This window comes from Manis pentadactyla, chromosome 11, assembly GCF_030020395.1.
Source record: "Manis pentadactyla isolate mManPen7 chromosome 11, mManPen7.hap1, whole genome shotgun sequence".
Lineage (NCBI taxonomy): Eukaryota > Metazoa > Chordata > Mammalia > Pholidota > Manidae > Manis > Manis pentadactyla.
This window is the reverse complement of record NC_080029.1, coordinates 82,222,181-82,248,176: the sequence shown is the minus strand read 5'-3', so window position 1 is coordinate 82,248,176 and position 25,996 is coordinate 82,222,181. Positions and strand designations below refer to the sequence as shown.

General features: G+C 37.4%; 1 protein-coding gene across 1 annotated transcript; it reads left to right on the top strand.

Annotated features, from left to right (window-relative positions):
- The first annotated feature begins 24,187 nt into the window (after positions 1-24,187).
- LOC118913534 (olfactory receptor 4F3/4F16/4F29) lies at positions 24,188-25,126 on the top strand. Its single transcript, XM_036887586.2, has one exon. It carries the CDS (start codon positions 24,188-24,190, stop codon positions 25,124-25,126), a length of 939 nt encoding a protein of 312 aa, XP_036743481.1.
- Positions 25,127-25,996: the final 870 nt, after the last annotated feature.

Here is a 25,996-nt window from a genome sequence, read left to right as displayed (position 1 = left end):
CTTACCAAGCAAATATGAAGTTTAAAAAAAGTAGTAAATCAACTATACACGAAATCAGTCAAGGGATACACAAAAATGTAGATAATCAAATTTAATATATAAAATATGGAGGAGGAAGAATAAAAAAGTACTTTTAGACTGTGTTTGAAACAGAGTGACCATCAACTTAATATAGACTGTTAAATATTTAGGAAACTAGGAATCTTTGTTAACCATAAACTTAAAGTCTGTAATAGAGAAAAATTTTTAAATAATTCAAGCATAACACTAAAGAAAATCATCAAAGAAAAAGAGAAGAGTATAAGAGGGGAGGAAAAGAACAGAGAACTATAGAAACAACCAGAAAACAATTAATAAAATGGCAATAAGTACATACCTATCAATAATTACCTTACATGTAGGTGGACTGAATGCACCAATCAAAAGACACAGGGTGGCAGAACAGATAAACAACCAAGACCCACCTATATTCTGCATATGAGAGACTCGTTTCAGACCTAAAGACATACAGAGTTTAAAAAGGAAGGGATGGAAAAATATACATCATAGAAATAATTGGGAGGAAATAGCAGTAGTAGTAGTATTTATATTAGATAAAATAGATTTCAAAACAAAGAATGTACAAAGAGACAAAGAAGGACATTACATAATAATAAAGGGATTAGTCCATCAAGAGGATATAACCATTATAAATATGTATGCACCCAACATGGGAGCACCTAAATATGTAAAACAAATACTAACAGAACTAAAGGGAGAAATAGACAGCAGCACAATCACATTAATGGACTTTAACACCCCACTTACATTAATGTACAGATCATCTAGACAGAAAATAAATAAGGAAATGGGTATGGAACAACACAGATGAGATGGCTTAAAAGATATATGCAGAACATTCCTTCCAAAAGAAGCAAGAACCACATTTTTCTCAAGAGCACATGGAACATTCTCCAGAATAGATCACATACTAGGCCACAAAAAAGCCTCTATAAATTAAAAAAGATTGTAATTGTATCAAGCATCTTTTCTGATCACAATGGTATGAAACTAGAAATCAATCACATGCAGAAAACAAAAAACCACAAACACATGGAGGCTAGAAAACATGCTTCTAAATGATCAGTGGATCAATTAATGAAGAAGAAATTAAGCAATGCATGAAGACAAATTAAAACAAAAATAAAAAAGTTCAAATATGTGGGATGCTGCAAAAGTGGTTCTAACAGGGAAGTACACAGAAATACAGGCCTACCGCAAGAAACAAGAACAATCCCAAATAAACAGCCTAAACTCACAATTAAAGAAACTATAAAAAGAACAAATGAAACTCAGAGTTAGTAGAACAAAGGACAGGAAAAAGACCAGAGCAAAAATAAATAATAGAGAAGAATAAAACAGTGGAAAAAAATCAGTAAAACCAAAAGCTGTTTCGTTGTTGAGAAAATAGACAAACCCCTAGCCAGACTTACCAAGAAAAAGGAGAGAGGACATAATAAATAAACAAAATCAGAAATGAAAAAGAAAAGTTACTACTGACTCAACAGAAATACAAAAAATTTATTAGAGAATTCTGTGACATATTATATGCCAATAAATTGGACAACCTAGAAGAAATAGACAAATTTCTAGAAAAGTACAACTTTTCAAGACTGATCCAGGAACAGGTACAAAATCTGAACAGACTAATTACCAGTAACAAAATTGAATTGGTAATAAAAATACTCCCAACAAACAAAATTCCAGGACCAGATGTCTTCACAGCTGAATTCTATCAAACACTTAGAGAAGAGCTAATACCCATCCTTCTTAAAGCATTCCAAAAAGTAGAAGAGGAGGGACTAGTTCCCAACTCATTCTGTGAGGCCAGCATCATTCTAATAACAAAACTAGAGAAAGACATCACAAAAAAAGAAAATTGTAGACCAATATCCCTGATAAATTTTAGATGCAGAAACCCTCAACAAAAAATTACCAACTGAATTCAAAATATGTCAAATAGATAATCTATCATGACCAAATGGGATTTATTCGAGGGATGCAAGGGTGTTCAACAAAATGGGTATAGAGGATATGTATCTCAACATAATAAAGGCCATATAAGACAGACCCAGAGACAACATCACTAGATGGTGAAAGGCTGAAAGCTTTTCCACTAAGATCAGGAACAAGAAAAGGATGTCCATTCTTACCACTCTTATTCAACAGAGTATAGTTCTGGCACTCAGACAAGAAAAGGAGACAAAGTGCATTCAAATTTGTAGGGAAGAAGTAAAACAATCACTCTTTGCAGATGACTTGATATGACATATAGAAAACCCAAAAGACTTCACCAAAAACTATTAAAACTAATAACTAGATTCAGCAAAGTTGCAGGAGACAAAATTAATACACAGAAATCTCTTGCATTCCTATATTCTAATAATGAACTAGTAGAAAGAGAAATCAAGAAAACAACTCCATTTACAATTGCATCAGAAAGAATAAAATACTTAGGAATAAACCTAACCAAGGTGGTGAAAGACTTTTACTCTGGAAACTATAAGACACTCATGAGAGAAATGAAAGAAGACACAAATAAATGGAAATCTATCCTGTATTCATGGATGGGAAGAATTAACATTGTCAAAGCGGGCATCCTGCCAAAGCAATTTACAGATTCAGTGCAATCCCTATCAAAATACCTATGACACCTTTCAGTGAACTAGAGAAAATAATTCTAAAATTCATATGGAATCACAAAAGAACCCGAATAGCCAAAGCAATCCTCAGGAAGAAAAGTAAAGCAGGGGGAATTATACTGCCTGAAAGCTACTATAATCAAACAATATGATACTGGCACAAGAACAGACCCATAGATCAATGAAACAGAATATAGAGAGTCCAGAAATAAACCCAGGTTAGGGGCCCACTCACTCAGGCCTACACTTGGGTGGAATTGCTGGCTTATGTGGTGACTATCTGCTCCCCCAGCCCCATGGAACCCCATTGAGCTTCATGCCACAAAGTCCCTAGGTGGGATTTTCCTCATGCTGAAGATGAGGAACCAGAGAAGTAGAACATTTGCCCAAAGACACACAGCCTGCAAGGGGCAGAACCTAAGTCCAGCCCAGGGGAACAAATGGGCACAAAAACCTCACTCATAAGTTGGTCATGGGGATGGAAGTAAAGCTGGAAATATAGTCTTTGGTGCTATAACATCTTTCTACATTGACAGTAACTGCACTAATTGGGGTGAGGATTTAATAGTGTGTGTACCTGTTGAACCACTGTGTTGTATATTAAAACCAATAGCACTGTGCATCAACTATACTTCAATTAAAAAACAGGAAAATAAGATCATCAAGGGAATGTTCTGGATTAAATTTTATGTTGATGTTTTTCTTTTATTGTTATTTTTTAGTCTTTATTGAGGTATAATTGACAAAAAAATGTAATACAAAACTTTTGTATGGAGATTCAAAAGAACTAGAATAGCCATAAACAATTTTAAAAAGAAGAACAAAGTTGAACTTTAAGATGTACACATAGATTATAATTATAGGAAAAAGAAGAAGAAATAGATCTGCTAAGTATGTGCAGACAACTCAGTGGAGAACAGGTAGTCTTTTCAACAAATTGTGCTGAAATAATTAAATACTTACATGCAAAAATTGAATGCTAACCTTATGTCTTTCATGAAAATTAACTCAACATGGACCCTAAACTTGAAATCTAAAATTATGGAACTTCTAGTGGAAAATATTGGAGAGAATTTTGTGAATTTAAGTTAGTAGTTGTCTAAGATAAGACACAAAGAACATGAAAGATTAAAAAAAGATAAATTTTACTTCATCAAAACTGAAAATTTCTGATTTGTTAATGAAGTGACAAGCCACATAGTGGGAGAAAAATATTTGCACATAATATAGCTGAGAAATGACTTGTATTTTGAATTTATGTTTCTATAAAGAACTCTCAATAATATTAAAAAAATGACCAATATAAAATTAGCATAAGATTTGAACTGATACTTTACCAAAGAAAATATATGGATAACAAACCATAAAAATATGGTCAACACTGCTCACTATCAATGGCCATAGATAAATAAGTAAGGAGAAAATTAAGAAAGAAGGGAAGAAAGGAAGGTAAAAAGTAAAGGAAGGAAGGAAGGACATCCCTCCCTGCCTCCATCCTTTCCTCCCTCCCTCCCTCCCTACGTTCCTCCCTCCCTCCCTACGTTCCTTCCTCCCTTCCTCTCTCCCTTCCTTCCTTCCTTCCTTCCTTCCTTCCTTCCTTCCTTCCTTCCTTCCTTCCTTCCTTCCTTCCTTCCTTCCTCCCACCCTTCCTCTCTCCCTCCCTCCCTCCCTTCCTTCCCTCCTCCCCTGATGGAAGGGAGAAAGGAAGACAAAGAAAGGAAGGTAGGGAAGAAGTTTGGGAGGGAGGCAGGGAGGAAAGAAAGAAAGATGGGAGGAAGGCTCTGGCAATTTTAAGTGTCCTTGAGGTTGTGGAGCTTCTGAACTGTCATACATTACTGGTGTTAATGTGAAATGGTAAAACCACTTCGGAAAGCCATTTGGAAGTTTCTTTAAAGTTAAACACACACTCATCCATCCTATGACCCAGAAATCCCACATGTTTCATCAGAAGCCCTAGAATTCACTTCGACTTCACTCTGTTAGTCAATCAAGTCATTGAAGTAAGTTCATACTATATACAGTTGCAAGACATGCATAGGGTAACTACTGCAGATAACTGTTACTCAGAAAGGAGAAAATAGTAGAAACCCAGCAGTCATTTCTGTTTTACCAGGTTTGTTGTTTGTCTAAGGGAGTACAGTAGAGTAAAAGAGGCCGAGGGGATTGACCATGAAATTAAAGATGGGAGAGGAAGAAAGAGAGGACATACGTTAGGGGAGTGAGGGACACTAATGTATGGTAGGGCCATTAGACTGGAGGTCCTGGTGGGGTTGATTAAGTGTGAGACTTGGAGCATTAGATGGAGTTGGAGCATTTCCAACTAAATCCATCATCAGGTATTATGGATTGTCTCTCCTAAATATATGGCAACTATGTCTGCTTCCCAAACTCCCATATCTAGGCCAAACAACCACATTTCTCACCTCAACAAGTATGCTCTTCAGCTGGCTTGCCTGCATCCATTTTGGACACCTTCAAATCCATTCTGTACACTACATGTAGCCATAGTGATACCCATGAATGTTGTCTGATCAAATTGTCCTGCTTAAAAATCTTTGCCATCTCATTCTCTTAGGACAAGTATCCCACTACTTACATCAGCCTTGTCTTGTGTAAGTTCCCCTCATTTTCCCCCAATGTGGTTCCAGGCGCAACTCCCAATGCCTCCTCTGGCCCCAAGGGGGAGCACAAACTTTTCCCTAGGCAGGGAATCCCTTGTCTTCCACTCTTAGTTAACTTCTATTTATCCTTTAGATCTTAGTTTTTGAAGGGAAACCTCAGATTTTCCTGCTTACATAAAATACTTCCATTTATAGTAATTTTCACTCAGTTGCAGAGTAATTTTTATGGTTGCAATTTTACTTTTGTGTGATTGTTTAATATCTGCCCCCCCTACTAGTCTGTAAAAGTACAAGGTGGAGAGAGAAGCTATGTATCACCGGCACTGGGCACAATCCTGACATATGGGAGCTCAACAAATATTAGGAGAATAAATGAATTAATTACATGCATTCATTTTATTAAGATTTCTCTCTATATGATGTTTTGTTTCTTTTGTGTATAAATGTTTTACTGATTTTAATGGTTTAAAGTTCATCTTACTTATTCACTGTTTATATAGTTAATGCTTTAGTTCTGTTACCTCCAAATACAGATCCATTGATTCCTCACTATGAAAGAAATTAATATACTTCCATTTAACCCTTTGACCCACTTTCCTTTCCCCCTTTATCACTTAATTTTATTATTTCTAGTTCTTCTAATCATTACCTTTTACCTTAAAATAATACTTAATCACCCTTAAAATGATCTTTTGATCCTTTCCCACTGTGAGAGATGAGGAAGCCAGAGTGTTCCAGCAGAAATACTTCTTCTCCTTTTTATTTTTGCTACTAAGATATTTTTTATATTTTCATGGTTTGTAACATTTGTATTATGTTCTTTAATTACAATTTCCAGAATTGTTTATATTAGGTTTCATAATTCACTATTACCATACTCTATGCACTTTTTGATTGGTGAATAATTCTCTAATAATTTTCTTCCATAAGGCCTCATGGGAACTCAATTTCCTAAGTTTTTTGGCAGGCTGTATATTCCGTGCATGTGGGGGTCTCGTAAATTTGGTTGGATCAGCCTTGATGTGGCCCCATGCTGTAATATCTTTTTCCCTGGGTCATGCTTATAAACTTTAGTCTGTAGATTCAATGCTTCTTTCGTTTCAGAATTTTATCCTGAAATTTTTCCTTACCAAAGATTGTGGCCTCTTCTAGAGGAATACTGGTTATTCATTTGTTGGATCTTAGTTTAATCTATATTCTTTTCTATAATTCTTTTAAACTTCTTGGTTTTCTATTTCATTATCCTCAGGATATATATGTCTCCACTTCCCCTGCCCTGCTTTTAGTCACTTCATTTTTGTCATATTTTTCTTTTTTTTTATTTATAAGCATACCTTGGTGATATTATAATTCAGTTCCAGACTACTGCGATAAAATGAATATGGTAATAAAGCGAATTAAATGAATTTTTTGCTTTCTCAGTGCATATAAAAGTTATGTTTACACTATACTGTATCCTATTAAATGTGAAATAGTATTATATTCAAAAAAATCCATACATACCTCAATTAATAGATACTTTACTGCTAAAAATGCTAGCCATCATTTGAACTTTGAGAAAGTCATAATCTTTTTGCTGGTGGAGGATTTTGACTTACTGTTGATGGCTGCTGACTGCTCAGGGTGGTAGTTGCTGAGGATTGGGGTGGCTGTGGCAATTTCTTCAAATAAGACAACAATGAAGAGTGCCACATTAATTGACTTCACCTTTCAGAAATCATCTCGGTAGCATGCCATGCAGTTTGATAGTATTTGACCCATAGTAGAACTTCTTCCAAAATTGGTTTCAATCCTCTCAAACCCTCATGCTGCTTTAACAAATGGTTTTATGTATTATTTTAAATTCTTTGTTGCCATTTCAACAGTCTTCACAGCATCTTCCCCAGGAGTAGATTCCATCCCAAGAAACCACTTTCTTTGCTCATCCAGAAGAAGCAACTTCTCACCCATTCAAGTTTTATTGTGAGATTGCAGCAATTCAGTCACATCTTCAGGCTCCACCTCTAACTCTAGTTCTTTTTGCTGTTCCCACCATGTCTGTAGTTACTTCTTTCCCTGAAGTCTTGAATCACTCAAAGTCATCCATGAGGGTTGGAATTAGCTTATTTAGTTTGTGGCACCCCAGAGCAGTTATAATAGTAATATCCAAGATTGTTCATTACAGATCATCCTAACAAATATAGTAATGAAGAAGTTTGAGATATTGTGAGAATTACCAAAATTTGACACAGAGATTTGCAGTGAGCAACTGCTGTTGGAAAAGTGACACTGATAGACTTCCTTGATGCAGGGTTGTCACAAACCTTCAGTCTGTAAAAAACAGTATCTGTGAAATGCAATAAAGCAAAGTGCAATAAAAGTAGATATGCTTGTACTTCTTGATTTTTCCCAGTTTATTTATTTATTTATTTATTTATTTATAGATAATTTTTATTGAAGGGTAGTTGATGCACAGTATTACATTACATTAGTTTCAAGTGTACAACACAGTGATAAAACATTTATATACATAATTCTAGGTTCCAGCTATCACCCTACCAAGCTGTTACAATATCTTGACTATATTCCTTATGCTATACATTACATCCCGGTTACTTATTTATTTTACCATTGGAAGTCTGTCCTTTTTTTTTTTTTTTTTTTTTTTTTTGTGAGGGCATCTCTCATATTTATTGATCAAATGGTTGTTAACAACAATAAAATTCTGTATAGGGAAGTCAATGCTCAATGCACAATCATTAATCCACCCCAAGCCAAATTTTTGTCAGTCTCCAATCTTCTGAGGCATAACAAACAAGTTCTTACATGGAGAACGAATTCTTACATAATGAATAAGTTACATAGTGAACAGTAGTACAAGGGCAGTCATCACAGAAACTTTCGGTTTTGCTCATGCATTATGAACTATAAACAGTCAGTTCAAATTTGAATACTCATTTGGTTTTTATACTTGATTTATATGTGGATACCACATTTCTCTCTTTATTATTATTATTTTTAATAAAATGCTGAAGTGGTAGGTAGATACAAGATAAAGGTAGAAAACATAGTTTAGTGTTGTAAGAGAGCAAATGTAGATGATCAGGTGTGTGTCTGTAGACTATGTGTTAATCCAAGCTAGACAAGGGCAATAAAACATCTACGTATGCAGAAGATTTCTCTCAGAATGGGGGGGTGAGGTTCTAAGCCTCACCTCTGTTGATCCCCAGTTTCTCACCTGATGACCCCCCTGCGACTGTGCCTGTCTTAGGTTGTTCCTCCCTTGAGGAATCTTACCCGTCTCTGGCTAACCAGTCATCTTCCGGGGCCATACAGGGAAATGTTAAGTTGGTAAGTGAGAGAGAAGCCTTATTGTTTGAAATGGTTAGCTTTTTATTTCTTTGCATATTTATGCCCTGTAGCTTCTATGCCCAGCATTTGTCTTGAGGTATCTTTACCACTTGGAAGAATTATGATACTCGGTAAATTTGATATGAGGCACGAGTTCTATTTAAGGTTTGTAATTAGGAAGGAAGAAGAAAAGCTATAGAAGTAGCAGGCAGAAGAACACATGGGAAGATTGATTATTTCTTTGCCATATCTTCTTGTAGAGTAACTTCAGCATGTATAGGTTTTAAGCTACTACTTAAATTGTGCACACACATTAACATAATAGGAGTATAGTTACATAACCAAAGCATATCTGTAATTACCAGCCATCTCCAGTGAAACCAAGAAAACCAGTTAGGCACCTTAGGCATTTGTGAAAACTTATCTATGATATTGTGGATATTGTCCAACTGAACTTGAACAGTCTGAGAGAAATCCGACAAATTAAAACAACTCATTCCTGGGGAATGTTCACATCCCTTATGTTCTTTTAACAGTAAATAGTCTGTAGTTGTAAGATTTTGGAGTGCTACAATTTGCACTTCTCCTACTTCTTGGTTGAGTTCCAACAGTATAGATCCAGTCAAATTTGTTGTTTTACTGTATGCACAGGCCAGCTTAGCTATCTCCTTCCTCATTCCCATGACAAGTCCAGGAACTGGTGGGGTGAGTGCATCTACAGCTGTAGCAGTGCGTGGATCTTTGTTGGGTTTTTTGATGATCGTCTTCTGGCATGAGTCTTCCAGAGAGTGCTGATGTTGGAAGTTCTCTTTCATATCGTATCTTAGCTCATTTTCGGGGTAACCCAATTAGGCTTTGATCTTCTGTATAAATGCAAACAGACCCTTTGCCTACACTTTTATATGCCCTTTATACCCTTGTGTAGAACTCATTGGAGGTTACCACACAGGAAAACCCTTTTTTTTTTGTTTTGTTTTTGGTATCACTAATCTACACTTACATGACGAATATTATGTTTGCTAGGCTCTCCCCTATACCACGTCTCCCCTATAAACCCCTTTACAGTCACTGTCCATCAGCATAGCAAAATGTTTTAGAATCACTACTTGCCTTCTCTGTGTTGTACAGCCCTCCCTTTTCTCCGACCCCACCATGCATGCTAATCTTAATACCCCCCTACTTCTCCCCCCCCTTATCCCTCCCTACCCACCCATCCTCCCAGTCCCTTTCCCTTTGGTACCTTAGTCCATTCTTGAGTTCTGTGATTCTGCTGCTGTTTTGTTCCTTCAGTTTTTCCTTTGTTCTTATATTCCACAGATGAGTGAAATCATTTGGTATTTCTCTTTCTCTGCTTGGCTTGTATCACTGAGCATAATAACCTCCAGCTCCATCCATGTTGCTGCAAATGATTGGATTTGCCCTTTTCTTATGGCTGACTAGTATTCCATTGTGTATATGTACCAAATCTTCTTTATCCATTCATCTATCGATGGACATTTAGGTTGCTTCCAATTCTTGGCTATTGTAAATAGTGCTGCGATAAACATAGGGGTGCACTGATCTTTCTCATACTTGATTGCTGCATTCTTAGGGTAAATTCCTAGGAGTGCAATTCCTGGGTCAAATGGTATGTCTGTTTTGAGCTTTTTGATGTACCTCCATACTGCTTTCCACAATGGTTGAACTAACTTACATTCCCACCAGCAGTGTAGGAGGGTTCCCCTTTCTCCACAGCCCCGCCAACATTTGTTGTTGTTTGTCTTTTGGATGGCAGCCATCCTTACTGGTGTGAGGTGATACCTCATTGTAGTTTTAATTTGCATTTCTCTGATAATTAGCGATGTGGAGCATCTTTTCATGTGTCTGTTGGCCATCTGTATTTCTTTTTTGGAGAACCGTCTGTTCAGTTCCTTTGCCCATTTTTTAATTGGGTTATTTGTTTTTTGTTTGTTGAGGCGTGTGAGCTCTTTATATATTCTGTACGTCAAGCCTTTATCGGATGTGTCATTTTCAAAGATATTCTCCCATACTGTAGGGATCCTTCTTGTTCTATTGATGGTGTCTTTTGCTGTACAGAAGCTTTTCAGCTTAATATAGTCCCACTTACTCATTTTTGCTGTTGTTTTCCTTGCCCGGGGAGATATGTTCAAGAAGAGGTCACTCATGTTTATGTCTAAGAGGTTTTTGCCTATGTTTTCTTCCAAGAGTTTAATGGTTTCATGGCTTACATTCAGGTCTTTGATCCATTTTGAGTTTACTTTTGTATATGGGGTTAGACAATGGTCCAGTTTCATTCTCCTACATGTAGCTGTCCAGTTTTGCCAGCACCACCTGTTGAAGAGACTGTCATTTCGCCATTGTATGTCCATGGCTCCTTTATCAAATATTAATTGACCATATATGTCTGGGTTAATGTCTGGAGTCTCTAGTCTGTTCCATTGGTCTGTGGCTCTGCTCTTGTGCCAGTACCAAATTGTCTTGATTACTATGGCTTTATAGTAGAGCTTGAAGTTGGGGAGTGAGATCCCCCCTACTTTATTCTTCATTCTCAGGATTGCTTTAGCTATTCGGGGTCTTTGGTGTTTCCATATGAATTTTTGAATTATTTTTTCCAGTTCATTGAAGAATGTTGCTGGTAGTTTCATAGGGATTGCATCAAATCTGTATATTGCTTTGGGCAGGATGGCCATTTTGACGATATTAATTCTTCCTAGCCACGAGCATGGGATGAGTTTCCATCTGTTAGTGTCCCCTTTAATTTCTCTTAAGAGTGACTTGTAGTTTTCAGAGTATAAGTCTTTAACTTCTTTGGTTAGGTTTATTCCTAGGTATTTTATCTTTTTTGATGCAGTTGTGAATGGAGTTGTTTTCCTGATTTCTCTTTCTGTTGGTTCATTGTTAGTATATAGGAAAGCCACAGATTTCTGTGTGTTGATTTTGTATCCTGCAACTTTGCTGTATTCCGATATCTGTTCTAGTAGTTTTGGGGTGGAGTCTTTAGGGATTTTTGTGTACAGTATCATGTCATCTGCAAATAGTGACTGTTTAACTTCTTCTTTACAAATCTGGATTCCTTGTATTACTTTGTTTTGTCTGATTGCCGTGGCCAGGACCTCCAGTACTATGTTAAATAACAGTGGAGAGAGTGGGCATCCCTGTCTAGTTCCCGATCTCAGCTTCTCGCTGTTCAATATAATGTTGGCTGTGGGTTTATCATATATGGCCTTTATTATGTTGAGGTACTTGCCCTCTATTCCCATTTTGCTGAGAGTTTTTATTATGAATGGATGTTGAACTTTGTCAAATGCTTTCTCAGCATTTGTGGAGATGATCATGTGGTTTTTGTCTTTCTTTTTGTTGATGTGGTGGATGATGTTGATGGACTTTCGAATGTTGTACCATCCTTGCATCCCTGGGATGAATCCCACTTGGTCATGGTGTATGATCCTTTTGATGTATTTTTGAATTCGGTTTGCTAATATTTTTTTGAGTATTTTTGCATCTACGTTCATCAGGGATATTGGTCTGTAGTTTTCTTTTTTGGTGGGTCTTTGCCTGGTTTTGGTATTAGGGTGATGTTAGCTTCATAGAATGAGATTGGGAGTATCCCCTCCTCCTCTAATTTTGGAAAACTTTAAGGAGAAAGGGTATTATGTCTTCCCTGTATGTCTGATAAAATTCCGAGGTAAATCCATCTGGCCCGGGGGTTTTGTTCTTTGGTAGTTCTTTGATTACTGCTTCAATTTCGTTGCTGGTGATTGGTCTGTTTAGATTTTCTGTTTCTTCCTGGGTCAATCTTGGAAGGTTGAATTTTTCTAGGAAGTTTTCCATTTCTCCTAGGTTTCCAGCTTATTAGCATATAGGTTTTCATAGTATTCTCTAATAATTCTTTGTATTTCTGTGGGGTCCGTTGTGATTTTTCCTTACTCGTTTCTGATACTGTTGATTTGTGTTGACTCTCTTTTCTTCTTAATAAGTCTGGCTAGAGGCTTATCTATTTTGTTTATTTTCTTGAAGAACCAGCTCTTGGTTTCATTGATTTTTGCTATTGTTTTATTCTTCTCAATTTTATTTATTTCTTCTCTGATCTTTATTATGTCCCTCCTTCTGCTGACCTTAGGCCTCATCTGTTATTCTTTTTCCAACTTCGATAATTGTGGCATTAGACCATTCATTTGGGATTGCTCTTCCTTTTTTAAATATGCTTGGATTGCTATATACTTTCCTCTTAAGACTGCTTTTGCTGCGTCCCACAGAAGTTGGGGCTTAGTGTTGTTGTTGTCATTTGTTTCCATATATTGCTGGATCTCCATTTTGATTTGGTCATTGATCCATTGATTATTTAAGAGCGTGTTGTTAAGCCTCCATGTGTTTGTGAGCCTCTTTGCTTTCTTTGTACAGTTTATTTCTAGTTTTATGCCTTTATGGTCTGAAAAGTTGGTTGGTAGGATTTCAATCTTTTGGAATTTTCTGAGGCTCTTTTTGTGGCCTAGTATGTGGTCTATTCTGGAGAATGTTCCATGTGCACTTGAGAAGAATGTATATCCTGTTGTTTTTAGATGTAGAGTTCTATAGATGTCTATTATGTCCATCTGCTCTACTGTGTTGTTCAGTGCTTCCGTGTCCTTACTTATTTTCTGCCCAGTGGATCTATCCTTTGGGGTGAGTGGTGTGTTGAAGTCTCCTAGAATGAATGCATTGCAATCTATTTCCCCCTTTAGTTCTGTTAGTATTTGTTTCACATATGCTGGTGCTCCTGTGTTGGGTGCATATATATTTAGAATGGTTATATCCTCTTGTTTGACTGAGCCCTTTATCATTATGTAGTGTCCTTCTTTATCTCTTGTTACTTTCTTTGTTTGAAGTCTATTTTGTCTGATATTAGTACTGCAACCCCTGCTTTCTTCTCACTGTTGTTTGCTTGAAATATGTTTTTCCATCCCTTTACTTTTGGTCTGTACATGTCTTTGGGTTTGAGGTGAGTTTCTTGTAAGTAGCATATAGATGGGTCTTGCTTTTTTATCCATTCTGTTACTCTGTGTCTTTTGATTGGTGCATTCAACCCATTAACATTTAGGGTGACTATTGAAAGATATGTACTTATTGCCATTGCAGGCTTTAAATTCGTGGTTACCAAAGGTTCAAGGTTAGCCTCTTTAGTATCTTACTGCCTAACCTAGCTCACTTATTGAGCTGTTATATACACTGTCTGGAGATTCTTTTCTTCTCTCCCTTCTTGTTCCTCCTCCTCAATTCTTCATATGTTGGGTGTTTTGTGCTGTGATCTTTATAGGAGTGCTCCCATCTAGAGCAGTCCCTGTAAGATGTTCTGTAGAGGTGGTTTGTGGAAAGCAAATTCCCTCAGCTCTTGTTTGTCTGGGAATTGTTTAATCCCACCGTCATATTTGAATTATAGTCATGCTGGATACAGTATCCTTGGTTCTAGGCCCTTCTGTTTCACTGTATTAAATATATCATGCCATTCTCTTCTGGCCTGTAGGGTTTCTGTCAAGAAGTCTGATGTTAGCCTGATGGGTTTTTGTTTATAGGTGACCTTTTTCTCTCTAGCTGTCTTTAAAACTCTTTCTTTGTCCTTGATCTTTGCCATTTTAATTATTATGTGTCTTGGTGTTGTCCTCCTTGGATCCTTTCCGTTGGGAGTTCTGTGTATTTCCGTGGTCTGTTCGATGATTTCCTCCCCGAGTTTCGGGAAGTTTTCAGCAATTATTTCTTCTAAGATACTTTCCATCTCTTTTCCTCTCTCTTCTTCTTCTGGGACCCCTATAATACGGATATTGTTCCTTTTGGATTGGTCACACAGTTCTCTTAATATTGTTTCATTCCTGAAGATCCTTTTGTCTCTCTCTATGTCAGCTTCTATGCGTTCCTGTTCTCTGATTTCAATTCCATCAATGGCCTCTTGCATTCTATCCATTCTTCTTATAAACCCTTCCAGAGTTTGTTTCATTTCTGTAATCTCCTTTCTGGCATCTGTGATCTCCCTCTGGACTTCATCCCATTTCTCTTGCATATTTCTCTGCATCTCTGTCAGCATGTTTATGATTCTTATTTTGAATTCTTTTTCAGGCAGACTGGTTAGGTCTGTCTCCTTCTCTGGTGTTGTCTCTGTGATCTTTGTCTGCCTGTAGCTTTGCCTTTTCATGGTGATAGGAATAGTTTGCAGAGCTGGGACGAGTGAGGGCTGGAAGGACTTCCTTTCTTGTTGGTTTGTGGCCCTCCTCTCCTGGGAGAACAGCGACCTCTAGAGGCTTGTGATGCGCAGCTGCACGCAGACAGGGTTTCTGCTTCCTGCCCGGCTGCTATGGAGTTAATCTCCACTGTTGCTGTGGGCGTGGCCTGGCTCGGGCAGCTACTCCAAAATGGTGGAGTCGCGTTGGAGCAGGAGCGGCTGGGAGGCTATTTATCTCAGTAGGGGGCCTCCCTGCTCCCTGCAGCCCAGGGGTTAGGGTGCCCAGAGATCCCCGGATTCCCTTCCTCTGGATTAAGTGTCCCGCCCTGCCCCTTTAAGACTTCCAAAAAGCACCCGCCAAAACAAAACAACGACCACCAAAAAAAAAAAAAGAAAAAAAAAGGTTTTCGCTCGTTTTTCTTTATTCTCCGGTGCCATCCTCATGCCTCTGCTCACCGGTCTTGCTGCCCTGTTTCCCTAGTATTGGGGTCCCTATCCCTTTAAGACTTCCAAAAAGCGCTCGCCAAACCAAAACAGCAAAAAAGCAAAAAAAAAAAAAAAAAAAATGGTCGCGCGTTTTTCTTATGTCCTCCGACACCCGTCCTCCAGTGCCCGCTCACTGTTCTTGCTGCCCTGTTTTCCCAGTATCGAGGGCCCTGCACTCTGGCCGGGATGGCTGGGGCTGGGTGTTCGGCAGTCCTGGGCTCCGTCTCCCTCCCGCTCTGCCTGCTCTTCTCCCGCCGGGAGCTGGGGGGAGGGGCGCTCGGCTCCCGCGGGGCCGGGGCTTGTATCTTACCCCCTTCGCGAGGCGCTGGGTTCTCTCAGGTGCGCATGTGGCCTCGATATTGTCCTGTGTCCTCTGGTCTTTATTCTAGGAAGGGTTGTCTTTGTTATATTTTCATAGATATATGTTGTTTTGGGAGGAGATTTCTGCTGCTCTACTCACGCCACCATCTTCTGCCCCTCCCCCAGTTTATTTTTTGTCATATATTTTTTATCATTTATTTCTTTCAACCCTTATCTTCTAAATGTCATTTCAGAAAGAAGGTGTATCTTATTATGCTCAGTGAAATAAGCCAGGTGGAGAAAGACAAGTATCAAATGATTTCACTCATGTGTGGAGTATAAGAACAAAGAAAAAACTGAAGGAACAAAACAGCAGCAGACTCACAGAACCCAAGCATGGACTAACAGTTACCAATGGGAAAGGGACTGGGGAGGATGAGTGTGAAGGGAGGAATAAGGGGAAAAAGGGGCATTACAGTTAGTACACATAATATGGGGGTGGCATGGGGACGGCAGTATAGAACAGAGAAGACAAGTAGTGATTCTATAACATATTACTATGCTGATGGACAGTGACTGTAAAGGGGTATGTGGTGGGGAATTGGTAATGGGAATATAGTAACCACAGTGTTGCTCATGTAATTGTATATTAATGATACCAAAAAAAAATTCATAGCTTTGCTCATAATTTTCATTACTTCATAGTATAACCTTCTATTATATATATAATATATATCTTATATCATTTTCCTGTTTCTTCTTGAAGTTTCTTCATTTAGGTCATCACTTGCTGTATTTTATAACAAAATTATTATAAATATTTTAATATATAATATTAATCTAATATGCTACTGAATATATGAGTTATTTGAAAGGATATTGTGGAGGAGGAGCTTGGGGTGATAGTGAAGTATGATAGAAGGCAGCTGAGTTTTGGAATGTTATTTCCGAAACACTTCTTGTCTGTTGGTATGACTTTGCTGGGCTGCTGGGCTACCAGCTCAAAGCCGAGTCATATTTGTTAGTTTTTGTCATATGTCTTGTGATTTATCCTTTTCTTCTCATTCTATAATGGGAATTGTCAGCTGCCTGGCTATTTTCCCCTGACTTTTGCCGTGATTTTTCTTCCAAACTTCAGCAATCACCACCACCATACATGCCCTAATTATTCCAAATATATTGTATTTGCATCTTTCTCTTTAAGTACCTTTCCCTTGTTACTGTGGAGTAAGGGCTCACACCCCCTATGTTTCTGTTTAAGTAAAGATCACTGGTTTTGTTCTCATAGTATCCACCTCTTTTAAGACTGCTGAGCTTAGTGACTAACTCAATATCTTCAGAGGCATAAATTTTATATTGGTGTTCACTCTTACCCTGTTTTGATTTTAATTGTAAGTTTTTCTTCACATATTGTGGTTTTGAATTATAGATGTATTTCCTATCTTTTCTAAGAGTGAAGCTATGTTTATGTTTCTTCTGGTTATAGGAATAGGGAGGAAGAAGCATCTCATGTTTGCAATCTTAGATTGGAAGTCTGAATTTATTTACATAATTGAGTTGACTTTCAGTTTCATTTTTGCTGTTGTACTTCCTGAAATTTGGGTTCAAGATCATACATACTTCATGTTGGGTAATACTGATTTTTCTATAATTTAAGGAGTTAACTCTAGGAGAAAGAGAAGAAAAATTTGAGAAATTCCTAAATTCATATGTAGCCCAAACTTTTAATATCAGTGTACTGTTAGATGAACAATAATTTGAGATCATATGACAATAACAATATTTGTTTCACAGTGTGGTTATGAGGATTCAATAGAATATGTATAAAAGTATTATATTTAAACTTAATTTAAATTAGTTTCCTTCCATATTTTTTCTATTTTTTTTCATGGACTATTCTATAAATTTATTGCCATTCTTCATACTTCTTAATACAGTTTGCATTTAAGTTGGGTAATATTTTTGTAGTAATCAACATAGAAATGATTAAATGATGAAAATTATTTTAATGTTCTGGAATTCACCTTTAGTCATCATAAAATAGAGATGTAATAGCTCTAAAAAAATGGCAAAGGCCTCTTTGTTGTGAGGAAATGAAATGCCTCTTATTTTCATTATTAGCAGCTTCTCTCTTGGCTACACTGGGAAAACCAAGACAGCCACAGACAATAATTCCCCAGCCCATGTGATTGCAGCTTGGCAGCCCTGGATTCTGCAATACCACTTGGTCACTACTCCCTGGGGCTGTAATTAGCTGCCACTCTGACTGTTTTATACCACTATTTTTGTGTGTATTTAATGATCCTGATTGATTTTGGGAGAACTATATCTATCTGAATCTTTAATGATGCTGTTCTCTTAGTTTCTTTGGCAAATCAGGTAGGTGGGAGTAACAGAAATAAAATCTATAGTGAGTAAATCAGCAAGCCAAGGTTTCTTTGTCCAGGAACTCAAAAACGAAGTTTTGCTCAACTCACTGTGATGCCAGTCTTTTCTGTGACAGGTTACTGCTGGCACTAGAGGAGGAGGCTGGAGCAGGAATCAGGCCTGTGAAGGGGAGTCACTGTGGTTGGGAAGCTGAGGGTATTAATGGTGAACGTGTACATTTAGCCCTCAAAGAAAGACAATAAATTGGCCCAAACTGCCCATTTACAAGGTAGAAAATTTATCTAGATTGGTATTTTAATTTTCTTACCTTTCTTCTCCTTTACTCTATCATCCCATTTTCTTTACTGACACAGAATTTCTGTGCTGCCCCCCACTAGTTGTCCACCGGCCTCTGTGATCGTTCTGCCTGATTTGTTGGCTCCTTTGTCTCCTTCCATATTATCAGCATGACAGGCTATATGATTTGGTCTTTGTTTTTTCTCTGTGCTCTTTCCCTCAGAGATCTTATTCACTCTTACACATTCAGGAATTATTTTTATGTAGATTACTATACTGCTATATCTCGAATCTATGCTTTTTCCTAAATATCTTGTCTCATATTTCCATCTGGACATCTCACTAGTATTTGAAACTCCAGTTGCTTACTGTAAATGCAATTATCTATTTTCTCCATCCTCAAAAATTCCAGTTTGCTTGTTTTAAAAAATGTATGTACTGTTGTCTGTTTGTGCTTAAATTTTTCTGTCATCTTTGACTTTACTCTCCTTCATGTTCATTCCAACATTAATCAGTTCCTTTGGGGTTTTACTTCTTAATATTTCTGTTTTCTGCATCTAAAAATATTACATATAAAACTTTGTAGTACTGATGCATCTGTAGCTCCCCAGATCTGCTTTATTTCAGCATTCTCTTAAAAGGAGTCCCTACCTCCATTGTTTCTTTCCTCCAGTTTACCTGTCACGCTTGCAGATGGAGCATCTGCCCTGACACTGGCCTCATCATCATTTCCTTGCACTCCTCATTGACTCCCTACATTTATTTAATAATTCTTAAATATCTAGAGTAGTTTCCAATATCAGGCATAAATTCTACCATCTTTGTCATTTTGTTTTCTTATGTTTTCCAAACACAATATGCTGTAGACAATCTGCATGCTTTGCCATTAACCCAGTGATCCCTGAACTTACCTACTTTTCATATTTTGCCATCTGTCTGAAGTGACTTCTTTAGATCCTAAGTTTGTGTACTATAATGTTTACTTTCTCTTAAAACTACATGCAAAAGCCAATATGCTATGCTGCCTTTTCTCATCATTATAATTATCTCTTCCCACTCTCTTCATGTATTTAGAGGGTCTTTTCCACTTTCATGACATGCAGCACACAATACCTGATATATATTCATGTACATGTTGGTTAAGGATGGACTTTGTTGGTCTATCTTGAGATCTGGCACAGAGTAACCAAATCCATTTTAATTGAATGAAATGAACAAGTGAGGAGGTAAGAATGGGAATAGAACATAACTAAGACTTTGGCTTTGAGTAACCACCTGTCTTTATAATGTGTCTAAACTACCTCTGCTTTCCTCACTTGTACAATTAAAGTGCAAGTTCAAACTAAAGAATTCTATATGCCTCATGAAAAAGGCACCTTGGGAGAACAGTCTTTCTCCTGAGCAGTTGGTATTGTGTATTTTGGCTTCCTTGCCTTGGCAGATCAACACAAATTTGTGGCTGGATGGGCACAGCCTTCAGTAATCTCTTGAAGCACCTTTCTTCCTAGTTTCTTTTACCCCTAATGACAAGGGAAATATCCAATTTTGTCTGAGGTGGTCAACAAAAACTTATTCTCTTTTATGTGAGGAGCAGAAATTTGTGGATATGGGTTGTGGGGATAGTAGTGACAGCAGGGGCATAGCTTGGTCGAAGCACAAAGCTTCTTCCTGCACCCTCAGGCAGTCTTTGATTAGTAGCTCCCCTTAGGAGCAAAATTGTTATTTGGGAAATTTACTTATATGGTTGGATACAAGGGTAGACATGAAAGCTTTGCCTAAAACAAGGTCTAGTTTCAGTATTTTAGAATAATAGATGATTCAGCATTTGGTGAATAATTTTCTATCCTTACAAGTTACTCATGTAGCTTGTATTAAATATATATAAAATACCACTTATTGAGACATACTATGTACTATGTACTGAATTAGGTGTGTTTACATATATCAATTATTTCCCACAATACCCTACAAGGGAGGTATTATCATCTCCATGTTAGTAACAAGAAAACTGAAGCTTGGAGAGGTCAAGTAACTTTGTCATGCTCGTGCAGCAAGTGAATGGTGATAACTGGTTGACGTCAAGAGCAAGCTATTAACCATTATACTGCAATGTGTGAAAGGCACTGTAAATGTTTGTATTTTTAGGATTGAAGAAGATAGAGATGAAAATTTGGAAATGATTTCTGAATTTTGGCATGTGAGCGTTTAGCTGTGTGATGTGTCCATCATGTAGAAGAACACACCTTTGGAAATTACTGTGACCCTCAGTAGGAGAAGCTGACTGGACAGAGAACCCTTCTGAGATGGTAGAACACACAGAACTTACAGTGGGGAGAATTTTATGTGCCTGTTTTCTGTTGTTCTATATACTGCTTTCTTCTGCTTAGTGTATGTTAGACTCCTCAAACCATGGTAACAGTTGAAATTTTTACAGTGAATTACATGGTTATCATCGCATAGCATAAGAGGTAGTCTTCCTGTTCATTATGATGTGTTATTTTCACATTAACTCTGTGAGTCTGAAAGGGCAGGTATTAGAAGCATCTCTCTGAGTCAGTGAACTAAAGGTGAGAGATGGACGTTCTTTTCATTTTACCTGGGTTCTCAGAAACAGAGGCTGCCATATTTAATACTACCTGAACTTGCTCAACTCTTTCTCTTTTCTTTACTTATCATTGTTCATATTCTTCCTAATTTTCCCTTTCCCCCATTTTTTCCCATTTTTTAAATCTTCATGCTCTCTCCTTTCTCTCTGATTTATTTTTTTCTGCATCTGAGATGATCTCATAGATGTCAGGAAAATAATCCCCAGCAAGAAATATGTTGTAAAGCCTTAGGTGTGTTCTGACTGAGAGAATATTACTCATGGCTACTGTACATTGTTAAGTGAGGAATTTCCAATTATTTATCTTAAAGCTATTGGAAAAGATGAGTGAGAGTGGAGCGAATCAAGAATAATAAAGATCATTGACCTGAAGGCATGCCTTTACTACACAGCCTGTAGTTATGACTCTTAGCCTCTCAATTGAGAACTACCTACTGACTTTCTGTATGTACCTGAGTATACATCACATAGGCTATACATGAATAATGACACCTAATATTAAAAGGTACTTTCATATTATAGTTCAAGGTATTTTCCACACCTTATCTCTTCCTTCTCTATTTTTGTTCAGTTCTCACTAATTCCTAAAGAATCAGATCAGTATTTATGCCCTTATAGCCTTCCTCATCTGTTCTTGCTGACACGAGTTATCTTCTACCCTTGAGTGTCTAGAGCTGAAACTCACCAAATATTTATCTTACTATTCACTTGACATGTATTGTATATCACATTAGATTGTATTTGTTATGTGTGTCATTCTTGTTTTCCAACCCTTGGTTCTTTGACTTAGAAGAGTTAGCAAAAGAACAGATCAGCAGCAAGAAAAATTATCAATAAAAGTTGTAAGAGTAACCAGGATTTTAACTGACCTTTGAAGGTAATGAAATTCAGAAAGTCCAAAAGGATGAACTTCTTAGAAACATCACTTTAAGTTTTTTACAGTTGTAGTGACCAGTTACATAACAAGCAAAATATCAAGAGTCAGTATACAAGCCATAATAATAATGAATAATCACTTTCCCAAATATAATTTACTATATTTCTAGTTAAATTATCTTTAATTTAGCACATATTTTATGTAATATTTTGTTATTGTTTGCCTGCTACATAATGGACATTTGTATGAATGTCTCTGGTTAGTTTTGGTTTTAACCAGGAATAACAACTGTTTTGAGTCTTGCTTTTTTTCTACTTCACTATTTTCTCTAGGATTTTCATTCTGGAATAGGAATCAAGATCTACATTTTGGTTTCCAATTCTTCCAGTTGTGTGAATCTGGGAAACTTTCTTTATGAGTCTCTTGTTTTTCTTCTGAATGATGACCAACTGGACAAAATGGTCTTTGTAAAGTTCCATGAGAATTTTATTCTCATCACACTGGAGACACGCTCTTCCTTATGAAGGCCTTGGCTCTTTTTCAACAATTACTGAGTTTCCTGCCCCCTCTGCAGTGCCACCAGTGCCTCCCTAAGCATGTTCATCCCCTAGCCTTCTCCTGTGCTGACCATACCTGCCCTGATGAGCAGTATACACGGCTGTTTCCTGCCCTCTACTCCAGGCCCCAGCTTTCTGATAATAGGAAGTGTGCACCTTGGGACTAGACTGTTGGCCCCAGAGGTGATGTTACGATCACTATGTGTAGGTGAGAATAGAGATAAATTCATGCTAGTGATGGCCACCCAGAATTGGCGTCAGTACACAATGATCCCCTCTGTGTTCTGTGATCTGGGATGAATGACAGCATCAGTCAGATGGCCTTTTCATGAGAAAGTCTGGAGTATAGCTGCAAAAATGAAGGATATCAGTATGCTTCTCCTGCTGTATTTCATCAACTCCTAAAATATCTAACCTCTATTAAGTGTTTTTAGGAACTGCTCTCTAATATGAATGATTGATGTGGGTATCCAGACACAGAAACATAACACTGTTCTCTGCTCACCCTCCACCTCATATATAAATACAATGTATATTAAAGGACTAAATCTCCAGTGTTGCATTTTGTATTTTATAGTTTAAGATCTAGAAGAAAGTTCATTGGCTTCCCTAAAATGTGACTTACTAATGTTTGATATTCCTCTTATTTTGTACTCAAATCAAAAGTATAAGAAACAAAGGGCCTTGAAGATAAAATATATGAATGGATGTCAAAGTAAGCAGGAAAATATAAAGTATCAGAACAGGTTGCTGTGCAGGTGGTACTGAATACTTTAAACGGTGGGGGGATGTCAGTGGACATAAAAGTTGAGACCGAAGGGAGGCTGAGACACTGATGAATTAAAACTTAGTATTTCAAGTATTCCAAGTGCTGGTCATCAATACCTCTGTGTGTATGGACAGAGAAAAACTGTTTGCAGAGCTATTTTACATCCTCAATGCCATTTCAGGTACGTGCCTTAGCAGAGACTGGTGAAATCTCCCAGTTATGCATTGATTAGATCTGGAGGTAGCCTTGTATCACGGGATGGCATGCGCTCCTTCGGAAAGCCGCCGTGAGTGTTGAGGCCAGTTTGGGGCTTTGTAGATCATGAAAGATTGTATAGAGTAGAGGCACCCAGGATAGCATTGACCACAATAAAATGTGATGGGGAATAGAGGCAGTTCTATTTTTTATCAGTCCATGCAGTTCCTCTGTTCTACTACACCTATAGCTCTCCCATTTCACATTTAGTCTTCATTGACAGCCTAACCTAGTCAGTCTCAACTCATGTTTCAGGCACCTCTCCCTCCACATGACCATCCATCTGTTAATCATGTTTTCCTCTACTACCCTACTTTTTTTTTTTGGAGATTCGCAGCAATTTGAAAAAACATTTTCCTTTATTGTAAGAATACAGTATATAATGCATATAATAACATACAAAATATGTTGATTGACCAGCTTACCCTGCGTTTTATCAGTGAACTGTGGGAACAAACTGGGGAGAGAAGTGAATTATGAGAGCATACATAAAGGCAAGATGGAATATGTTGGCAATGAGGAGTAGTCCATTTTGGAAGTGATGCAAACAGCTGATGAATGTCACGGATACTCAAGAATCTTTTGTTCTTGCCTGATTGGTTATTTGAGAACAGAACATTGCAGTTAGAGTGTTGGTGATAGGTTTAAATATGTCACAGCTCACACAAGTCATGTGATGATAATGTAGACTTTTGTTTTTTGTTTTTGTAAACTTGAGAAACTGGGAAACTATAGTTGTAAGAATGTTCAAACATCAATAATTCTATGACGTATTATCATCTTGATAATCATAATTTCCTCCTCATTTTCTTAGTTCTCATAATTTCATCAGCAGCCCAGTTGGCTGGATCAATGGATGGAGGGAATCACTCGGTTGTGTCTGAGTTTGTGTTTCTGGGACTCACCCATTCATGGAAGATCCAGCTTCTCCTCCTGCTGTTCTCCTCTGTGCTCTATGTGGCAAGTATGACTGGAAACATCCTCATTGTGTTTTCTGTGACAGCCGATCCTCACTTACATTCCCCCATGTATTTTCTCTTGGCTAGTCTTTCCTTCATTGACTTGGGAGCCTGCTCTGTCACCTCACCCAAGATGATTTATGATCTTTTCAGAAAGCATAAAGTCATCTCCTTTGGAGGTTGCATTGCCCAAATCTTCTTCATCCACGTTGTTGGTGGTGTGGAGATGGTGCTGCTCATTGCCATGGCCTTTGACAGATATGTTGCCATTTGTAAGCCTCTCCACTACTTGACCCTCATGAGCCCACGCATGTGTGTTTTGTTTCTGGCTGCTGCCTGGGCCCTTGGCATCAGTCACTCACTGTTCCAACTCGCATTTATTGTTAATTTACCCTTCTGTGGTCCTAATGTGTTGGACAGCTTTTACTGTGACCTCCCACGTCTCCTCAGACTGGCCTGTACAGATACTTACAAATTACAGTTCATGGTCACTGTCAACAGTGGGTTTATCTGTGTTGGCTCTTTCTTTATACTCCTCATCTCCTACATCTTGATCCTGTTTACTGTTTGGAAACATTCCTCAAGTGGTTCATCTAAAGCCCTTTCTACCCTATCAGCTCACATCACTGTGGTCCTTTTGTTCTTTGGTCCAACCATGTTTGTCTATACATGGCCACACCCCAATTCACAGATGGACAAGTTTCTTGCTATTTTCGATGCAGTTCTTACTCCTTTTCTGAATCCAGTCATTTACACATTCAGGAATAAAGACATGAAGGCAGCAATGAAGAGAGTATGCAGTCAGTTAGTGATTTATAGGAAGGTCTCATAACTGATATTATAAGGACTGTTGCTAACTATGGTGTAGCCTCTTGTTTCTACCTTTGATATTTTAGATAAAGGAACTTGGAGGCATCAAATATTGATTTGAGTGTTACCATACCTATAACATAATTCTTAACGGATGAATGTATTTATTCCTTGTGAAAAGCATGAGCCATGAAAACAATGTATCTCCTTATCTATAGGAGGGTGAGCCTTGAAAACAATATGCCTCCTTATCAATCTCATTTAATTTATTTCAGCAATATTATATAGTTTTTGATGAATAGGTCTTGATACCTTTTTGAGATTGGCCCTAAGTATTTCAATTTTTGATTGAAATTCCCAGTGGTTATAATTCCCAATGACATTTTCCAGCCCAAAAACATGGCTGTTTTAAATGACATTTTTTGTTAAGTATACAATTGTTTGTTGATAATATAAAGAAATATAGTAGATTTTTTATTTATTGATATTTTACCATGAAAACTTGTAAAATCTTTACTTCTACCCTTTTTTTAGGTTAAATAGGCTTTTTTTAAGGTGATCATGTCAGCAAATATAGGCATTTTATATCTTTTATTCTAGAAGGCATAATTTTATTCATTTTTGATGCCTCATTGCACTTGCTAGATAAAAGAGCACAATGCTGAAAAGAGGTAAAGTGGTCACCCTTGACTTGTTCTTATTCTTATGAGAGAAGCACTTGGTCTTTCATCATTAAGTGTGATGCTAGCTATAGATTTTACATAGATGTCCTTTATTAGATCAAGGAAGTTCCTTCATATTCAGTTTGCTGAAAAATTTAAAAATCAGAAATGAATGTTGAATTTTGTGAAATGCATTTTCTGTTTTAGAATCAGAAAAAAAGCTGGGCTTT